Source organism: Salvelinus sp. IW2-2015, unplaced genomic scaffold (genome assembly GCF_002910315.2).
Source record: "Salvelinus sp. IW2-2015 unplaced genomic scaffold, ASM291031v2 Un_scaffold2276, whole genome shotgun sequence".
Lineage (NCBI taxonomy): Eukaryota > Metazoa > Chordata > Actinopteri > Salmoniformes > Salmonidae > Salvelinus > Salvelinus sp. IW2-2015.
In genome coordinates, this window is record NW_019943603.1 from 234385 (window position 1) to 244346 (window position 9962).

General features: G+C 41.6%; 1 protein-coding gene across 2 annotated transcripts in view; it reads right to left on the reverse strand.

Moving 5' to 3' along the window:
- Positions 1–8232: 8232 nt before the first annotated feature.
- Positions 8233–9962, reverse strand: part of LOC112073493 (butyrophilin-like protein 3) — a 30888-nt gene continuing 29158 nt past the window's right edge. For both annotated transcript variants that reach the window (XM_024140781.2, XM_070440170.1), the window contains exons 5-6: positions 9773–9790; positions 8233–8765 (exon numbers count right to left, since the gene is read on the reverse strand). In XM_024140781.2, coding sequence (XP_023996549.1) covers positions 9774–9790 — 17 coding nt within the window. In that variant the 3' untranslated portion in view covers positions 8233–8765; position 9773. The remainder of the gene's footprint in view (positions 8766–9772; positions 9791–9962) is intronic.

Below are 9962 nucleotides of genomic sequence, written 5' to 3' on the forward strand. Positions count from 1 at the left end.
GAATAATAGTGGAGAGAATTATTTATTTCAGCTTTTATATCTTTCATCACATTCCCAGTGGGTCAGAAGTTAACATACACTCAATTAGTATTTGGTAGCATTGCCTTTACATTGTTTAACTTGGGTCAAACGTTTCGGGTAGCCTCGCACAAGCTTCCCACAATAAGTTGGGTGAATTTTGGCCCATTCCTCCTGACAGAGCTGGTGTAACTGAGTCAGGTTTGTAGGCCTCCTTGCTCGCACACGCCTTTTCAGTTCTGCCCACAAATTGTCTATGGGATTGAGGTCAGGGCTTTGTGATGGCCACTCCAATACCTTGACTTTGTTGTCCTTAAGCCATTTTGCCACAACTTTGTAAGTGTGCTTGGGTCATTGTCCATTTGGAAGACCCATTTGCGACCAAGATTTAACTTCCTGACTGATGTCTTGAGATGTTGCTTCAATATATATCCACATAATTTCTCTTCATCATGATGCCATCTATTTTGTGAGGTGCACCAGTCCCTCCTGCAGCAAAGCACCCCACAACATTATGCTGCCACCCCCGTGCTTCACGGTTGGGATGGTGTTCTTTGGCTTGCAAGCTCCCCTTTTTCCTCCAAACATAACGATGGTCATTATGGCCAAACATGTTCTATTTTTGTTTCATCAGACCAGAGGACATTTCTCCAAAAAGTACGATCTTTGTCCCCATGTGCAGTTGCAAACCGCAGTCTGGCTTTTTTATGGCTGTTTTGGAGCAGTGCTTCGTCCTTGCTGTGCGGCCTATCAGGTTATGTCGATTTCGGACTTGTTTTTACTGTGGATATAGATACTTTTGTTCCATGTTTCCTCCAGCATTGTCACAAGATCCTTTGCTATTGTTTCTGGATTGATTGCACTTTTCACACCCAAACGTACGTTCATCTCTAGGAGACAGAACACGTCTCCTTCCTGAGCGGTATGACGGCTGCGTGGTCCCATGTGTTTATACTTGCGTACTATTGTTTGTTACAGATGAATGTGGTACATTCAGGCGTTTGGAAATTGCTCCCAGGATGAACCAGACTTGTGAGGGCTACAATTTTTTTTTCTGAGGTCTTGCTGTTTTCTTTTGATTTTCCCATGAATGTCAAGCAAAGAGGCACTGAGTTTGAAGGTAGGCCTTGAAATACATCCACATCCCAATGACTCAAAATTATGTCAATTAGCCTATCAGAAGCTTCTAAAGCCATTACATAATTTTCTGAATTTTCCAAGCTGTTTAAAGGCACAGTCAACTTAGTGTATGTAAACTTCTGACCTACTGGAATTGTGATACGGAATTATAAGTGAAATATTCTGTCTGTAAACAATTGTTGGAAAAATGACTGTGTGTCATGCACAAAAGTAGATGTCTTTACCAATTGCCAAAACTATACATTGTTAACAAGACATTGTTGAGTGGTTGAAAAACGAGTTTTAATGACCCAACCTAAGTGTATGTAAACTTCCGACTTCAACTGAATGTATGTAAACTTCAGAGGGAAGTTTACATACAGTTAGGTTGGATCATTAGAGTTACAACTGCATACCCGGAATACATTTGTCTCATTCCCAGTCAACCCCTTCTGTTCTACCTCTCTCTCTCCCCCTCCAGAGGTTCTGACATGGTGCCGTCAGTGGTAAAGGAAGCATCAGTCTGTTCACCATCACCAGCACCTGATGATTGCAGCCCCAGAAGGCTGAACAAGGACACAGCGTGTACTACTGCACAGTGGGTACAGCATGCCCAACGACATGATCAAAACAGATCGACTCTGACACCTTCTCCCTTACCCTCAACTGTGAGTGGGTTTGTCTGTCCTGTATGTCTCCCCTCACTCTCTCTCATTCTTGCCTCCCTCCTTTTTCTGTCTCTCTGTCTGTCTGCCTTACCTTTTCTTTCTCTCTGTCCTTCTGTTCCATCATCCTATTATTGTTATGTCAGAAAATGCAGTCCTGAGATCAGCTGTCATTCATCACCCTTTTGAACTCTCCCACTCCCTCTGCCCCCCCTCTCTCTCTCACTCAGACTCACTCCACTCACTTCACTCATCACTCACTCACTCACTCACTCACTCACTCACTCACTCACCTCACTCACNCTGTCTCCTCTATATAATCAGCACTGATGACCTGTTCCTAGCCTCTATTATAAAACAGACTGATGACCTCCTGTCTCCATAGCCTCTATATAAACAGACTGATTGGACAACTTGTTCTCCCATAGCTCTATTATAATCAGGGACTTGATGACCTGTCTCCATAGCTTCTATATACACAGACTGCATGACCTGTCTCCTGACTGACCTGTCGTCCATAGCTCCTTATAAACGACTGATTGACCTGTTCTCCCATAGGCCTCTATATTCAACAGACTGTGATGACCTGTCTCCAGAGCTCTACTTATAACCAGGACTTGATGACCTGTCTTCCTGATGACCTGTCTCCATAGCTCTTACTATAATCAGGGACCTGCGTGACCCTGTCTCCCCATTAGCTCTACTTTATAACAGACCTGATGGAACCTTGTTCTCCATAGCCTCTATATAAAACACGACTGATGACCCTGTTCTCCATAGCTCTACTATTAACACAGACTGATCGACCTGTCTCCATACTCTATATAACAGGACTGATGACCTGTCTCCATAGCTTCTATATAACAGACTTGATGACCTGTCTCCATAGAGCTCTATATAACAGACTGCATCGAACCTGTCTTCCATAGCTCTATATTTAACAGACTGATGACCTGTCTCCATTAGCTTCTTAGTATAACAGACTGATGACCTGGTCTCCATTAGCTCTATATAACAAGGACTGATTGACCTGTCTCCATTAGCTCTCATATAAACAGACTTTTGCAATGACCCTCGTCTCCATAGCTCTATATAACCAGACTGATCGAAATCCTGTCTCCATACGCTCTATATAACAAGACTGATGGAACTACACGTGACCTGTCTCCATTAAGCTCAGGAGAACAGACTGATAGGACCTGTCTCCACTTAGCTCTATCTTATAACAGACTGATGACCTGTCTCCACTAGCTCTTACTACTAAACAGACTGATGAACCTTCTCTCATAGCTCTATATAACAGACTGCAAGGACCCTGTCTCCCATTAGCTCTATATACACAGAACTGATGACCTGTCTCCTGATGACCTGTGCTCACTAAGCTTCTATATACACAAGACTGATGACCTGTCTCCATGCTCTACTATACAACACGGACTGATGACCTGTCTTCCACTAGCCTCTATATAACAGACTGATGACCTCGTCTCCATAGCTCTATAACTAACAGTACTGTATGACCTGTCTCCATAGCTCTATATAAACAGGCGAAAGGACTGCATGACCTGTCTCCATAGCTCTATATTAACAGGACTGACTGACCTGTCTCCATAAGCTCTACTATAACAGACTGATGACCTGTCTCATTGTAGCTCTTATATAACAGACTGCATGATCCTGTTCTCCACTCAGCTCTATAATAACAGCGCTTCATGACCTGTTCTCCTCTAGTATAAACACGGATGATGACCCCTGTCTCCATAGCTCTATAGTAACAGATGCATGACCGTCGTCCATAGCTCTATATAACAGACTGATGACCTGTCTCCATTAGCTCTATTCATAACAGGACTGATGACCTGTCTCCATACCTTCTAATATATACAGGACTGACTGACCTGTTCTCCTGATGACCTGTCTCCATAGCTCCTACTCATAACAGACTGATGACCTGTCTCCATTAGCTCTATATAACAAGGACTGATGACCTTCTCCACTAGCTCTATTAAACAGCACTGATGGACCTGTCTTCCATAGCTCTATATAACAGTGACCTGATGACCTGTCCTCCATACCTCCTATTATAACCAGACTGTGGACTGAACCTGCTCTTCCATAGCTCTGATATAACAGATCTGCATGACCTGTCCCATATGGCTCTATATAACAGACTGATGCAACCTGTCTCCATAGCTCTATCAATAACGACTGCGTGACCTGTCTCCATAGCTCTACTATCAACAGATGATGACCTGTCTCCATAGCCTCTATATAAACCAACTGATTGACCTGTCTCCTGATGACCTGTCTCCATAGCTCTATATAACAGACTTGCGTGACCTGTCTCCACTTAGCTCTATATAACAGGATGATGACCTGTCTCCATGAGCTCTGATATAACAGACTGTATGACCTGTCTCATAAGCCTCTATTATAACAGACTGATGACTCTGTCTCCATAGCTCTATTATAACCAGACTTGATGGGACCCTTGTCTCCATAGCTCTATATAACAGACTGATGACCCTGTCTCCATAGCTTCTTATAACAGACCTGATGACCTTCTCCTGATGACCTGTCTCCATAGCTTTCTATATAACAGACTGTGACCTGTCCTCCACAGCTTCTACCTATAACCCGCGACTGATGACCTGTCTTCCACAGCCTTTTCCTTATTTTATTAAAAACAAAAACACCAGGGACTGATGGACCTTGTCTCCATAGCTTTCTATATTAACAGACTTGATGACCTGTCTCCATAGGCTCTACTGATAACAGGGACTTGTATGGACCTGTCCTCCATAGCTCTATACTAACACGACTGATGACCTGTCTCCATAGCTTCCTATTCATAACAAGACTGATGACCTGTCTCCATTAGCTCTTATATTAACAGACTTGATGACCTGTCTCATAGCCTCTATTTATTAACAGCACTTGTGATGGACCTGCTCTCCATTAGCTCTATATACACAGGACTGATGGAACCTGTCTTCCTGATGACCTGCTCTCCATACGCTCCTATATACAGACTGATTGACCTGTCTCCATAGCTCCTATACTAACAGACTATGACCTGTCCTCCCATAGCTCTAACTATACACCACGACTGCTGACCTGTGCTCCTGATGACCTTGTCTCCAGGTAGCTCTATTATACACGACTGATCGACCTGTCTCCACTCAGCTCTACTATAACAGGACTGATGCACCTGTTCTCCATAGCTCTATATAAACAGACTGATGGACCGTCTCCCATAGCTCTATATAACAGACTGATTCGACCTGTCTTGCCATTAGCTCTATCATAACAGACTGCATGACCTGATCTCCCATAGCTCTATATAACCAAGACTGATGACCTGTCTCCATAGCTGATAGAAAACACAGACAGGAATATTCCTCCCCAATGACACCTTAATTCTGCCCTTGCAGTTGCCGTTCCCATGCAAAACTAGACCAGTACTTAGCTAACAACTAAGTATTCAATAAAACTCCCCAAGGCGTGACTTGTCTTGAATGAACGTATATTGAAAACCGTTTGTTGTAAAACTTGCATCAAACACAAAAAGAACTACATATTAGTATTCAATTCACACCGACATACTGAGCTGTACATTATACATTTTGAAGGTTGCATAAAATACAAACACGTGCTACCGTACCATGCATCTGGCATTTGATGCCAAAACCATACTAGCTCAATTGCTTTCTCATCATGGTAATTGACTTAACTCCTTTCCCTTACTCTAATAATGTAACAACCAGTCTATGTAGCAATAAACAAAGGCATATTACACTAGAAACAGTAACAAAAATACAGTATTTATACTTTTACATTCGTTTGCATGACGCACGGAGCAAATAATATTAGCTAACACATCATTACCATTAACAGGCATTGCAAATTTGTGTTGAGTAAATGCAACCAACCAAACACTTTTATTATTTTACCTTTATTTAACTAGGCAAGTCAGTGTAAGGAAACCAACTTCTTACCTTTTCAATGTGACGGCCTACGGAAACAGTGCGGTTAACACTGCCCTGTTCAGGGGCCCCAGAACGATCACGATTTGTAACCTTGTCAGCTCGCGCGATTTGAACTTGCAACCTTTTCGGTTACTAGGTCCAACTGCTTCTAACCCACTAGGCTACCCTGCCGCCCCCTTACATTTGACCATGTAAGAAACTCTATCAATAAACCAAGATTTATCCATCATTAGCTAAAATGCTTGAACTCGAACTTACAAACAAATATTTTCCAGGTTGTAAGCGTGGACAAGAAATAACTACACTGACAAGACCTGCACCGCTAGCTCTGTTCTCTCTAGCCTGCTTCTAAGCGTGGCAGCAACGAATTCCCTCTACTTCCTGTTTTGGGTGTCACCAGCTCTAAAGTACCAGAAACGCCTCCACTAGGGACGGCAAAATTAACACCATGGAACACAATGAAAATCCATTCTATAACCATTCGTAATAACAATATATCTGTTACCTTCTAACATGGATGGCAGAAACACTCCCCGGCCTCGGTATTAATGAAATTGTGCCACTATTGAAATAAAACATAATCAAGAAAACAAATAATGTCCTTTCTTATTTTTATCTCCTTTGTCTCTAGCGTATGCTTCAGAAAGAAGAACCAACAATCTCTGAGTTCGGTCTCAGAAACACCTTAGCAAGCTCCTTGCCTGACAATTTTTTAGTTCTAACTTTCACAAACACTACTTGAATTAACCTGTCCCTGATGAGGAAGAGACGTCTCCATTGTCCCTGAACAAGCTTGACAGTGTGTCAGTCAGATATGACAGAGACACTTTAGTTCCCACGAGTCACATGTTCAATAACTGATGACATCATAAACCAAGACCTGTTCCTGGGAGGACATGTCTTCTACCACCAGGTCACCAAGGAAACAGTAACACTACCTTAGTAAAAACCCATCTCAATAATGTGTTAAAATATTACACTTGGGAGTCACGTTTCTCACACAATTGAGTTCTTCAGTTTATTAAAACCAAGAAAGCATCAATACATGGGAAAAATTACCCTTCAACTGTAGTATACATGATCATATATAATATTACAGTTGGGTCTGGAATTCATTGACACCCTTATAAAGATAATTTACATGACTGTATAAAATACATCAATATATACATATACAGTGGGTCTGGGAATTATTGACCACCCTTTGATAAAAGATTAATAATGACTGTTATAAATACCATAAATTACATACTGAGCTTTATCACCTGCTTCAACATGAGTCTAATCTACTATTTATATTCCTATTACTAATATGATTGATCTGTATCTATTAATATTTAGTTTAACGAGTAGTACTTTTAATTTTCTAATCATGATTCACCCCCCTAAAGAGTCTAATAAACTAGTCAGCAGGTCAGTTATCTGGCTCTCTGATTCATTCATAACAATGGACATCAATCCACTCCTGTCCAATCATTTTGACCCCTACCTTTTATCAACAAAAATACCCATTAAACACTATTTTCACACGAGCAATTGTATAGTATTTTAAACATAATATACCATTATTTTGAGCATACAATAGGTCAGTACTTCTATTTATTTCAATTATAGTCATTTATTGGCTAACTCTTCAGCAGGATTGTTCAATAATTTGGAACCCCTCTGCTACTATAATCAAGCGTGAACACTACAAAAAAGCCAGAGCAAAAATAAACACTTAAAGTCAAATTAAAAACTGGCCACATTGACAATTGAAGCTAACAATATACAAACCATTTCAATACAATCGGTTTAATCGTTTTGTGCACAGAGTCTGACAGGCTTTGAGCTACCAATTAAACATTTCACTCAGTTCTTGTTCCACAGGAAACTGAGGCGGAGGAGGCCTCACAATAATGACTGGAACGGAGCCAATGGAACGGCATCAAACATGGAAACCACATGTGGGATGTATTTGATTGACCAGTCCACTGCATTCCTCTGTGCAGCAATACACGAGCCCCTCCTCCCTAATTCAAGGTGCCACAACCTTGCCTGTGGTCTTGTTTGATATACCTGTTACAGTTGGATAGAGATCCAGATTACAGAGTATCCTGTCTGTATGTTAACTGATTATAGGTACGCATAGAGAGCTGTAACAGGATTTCTAAACAGGAGACCTTAGTTCCTGTGGTCTTGTTATATACCTGATATCAGGTACTGGACTAAAAGCAGAGTTGTAAACAGATTCTAACAAGGGCAGACACTTAGTCCTGTGGTCTGGTTGATATACCTTGATTATCACGGTACTGCGACATAGAGAGTCTGTAACAGATTTTCTAACAGGATGGACCTTAGTCCAATGTGGTCTGTTGATATACCTGATTATCAGGTACTGTGACATACGAGCAGTCTAGTAACAGATTTCTAACAGAGACCTTAGTCCTGTGGTCTGGTTCGATATACCTGATTATCAGTACTGGACATAAGAGAGTCTGTAACAGATTCTAACAGGAGACCTTAGTCCTGTGGTCTTGTTGATATACCTGATTATCAGGTACTGGACATAAGAGGGTCTGTAACAGATTCTAACAGGAGACCTTAGTCCATCATTCCATTTAACTCTATCAATTCCTGAGGGGGATTAGAAAGACATTGTTTATGGGAAAACATATATGGAATAACCAGGAAATGGATATAAACCCATAACACAAACATGGGTAGTAAAACTTTAAAAAGTAAAGAACTACTGAAAGTGGATTATAGAGTAATTACTAACACGTTTATCAGATGACTTTGTCTTAACAAGATTCATAACACACACAAGTTATATACTCAGCATTGTTAGGTGGGATAAGTCTCTATAGAAAGTTAGTCTCTCTATAGTAACCCTATAGCATAGAGTTAAATTCTATAGTAACTCTTCCTCCCCTCTCCAGCTCCTCCCCTCTCCAGCTCATCCAGATCCTTCCAAGTCGACTTCTTCTTGACTCTATTAAAGACAGAAAAGATTTAGAATGAAGACATTCAGAATAAACTGACCAGACAGAGAGACAGAGGCAGAGAGAGAGAGAGAGAGACAGACAGACAGAGATACATAGAGAGAGAGACAGACAGAGAGAGAGAGGGGCAGAGAGACACAGAGAGAGAGAGGCAGAGAGAGAGACAGACATAGGCAGAGAGAGAGACAGCGAGAGAGAGACAGACAGAGGCAGAGAGAGACAGACAGAAAGAGGCAGAGAGACAGAGATATACAGAGACAGAGAGAGAGAGACAGACAGAACGAGAGACAGACAGAGTGAGAGAGAGAGACAGCAAGAGAGAGGCAGACAGAAAGAGAGAGACAGAGAGAGAGAGACAGACAGAGGCAGAGAGGCAGACACTCAGACAGAGCGAGAGACAGAGACACACACAGAGAGAGAGAGACAGAGACACACACAGAGAGAGAGAGAGACAGAGACTCACAGAGAGAGAGACACACAGAGAGTCAGAGGCAGAGAGAGAGAGAGAGACACGCAGAGAGACAGACAGACAGAGAGACAGAGAGAGAGAGGGGCAGAGAGAGAGACAGACATAGGCAGAGAGAGAGACAGCGAGAGAGAGAGACAGACAGAGGCAGAGCGACAGACAGAAAGAGAGAGGCAGAGAGACACCGAGAGAGAGAGAGACAGACACTCAGACAGACAGACAGAGAGAGAGACAGAGAGAGACAGACACTCAGACAGACAGACAGAGACAGACTATATTATATTATATATATATATATTCTAGGAAACATTAGAATCATAAAGTTACTTTGGGAAGGAGTCTGTTTTCATCATCTTCAAGCCCTGACATTAACAAGAATAATCAGTTAGAACGTTGATGTATTATGGGTAATAGAACATGAAGACAGACTACATCCTCTCTATTCTGACCTCTGTAGACAGTCGATAAAACATGATGTATTATGGGTACACGACACGTCTATGTTGAAAAAACAGAGACAACAACACTTACCTTACAGGACAGAATCAGCTGAAATGTTAATAAAAACAGAGTCAGTATTATAGTAATAAACCATGAGGCCTGTGATTAACAGTTGACCCATCAGTATTATAGTAATAAACCATGAGGTCTGTGATTAACAGTTGACCCATTATAGTAATAAACCATGAGGTCTGTGATTAACAGTTGACCCATCAGTATT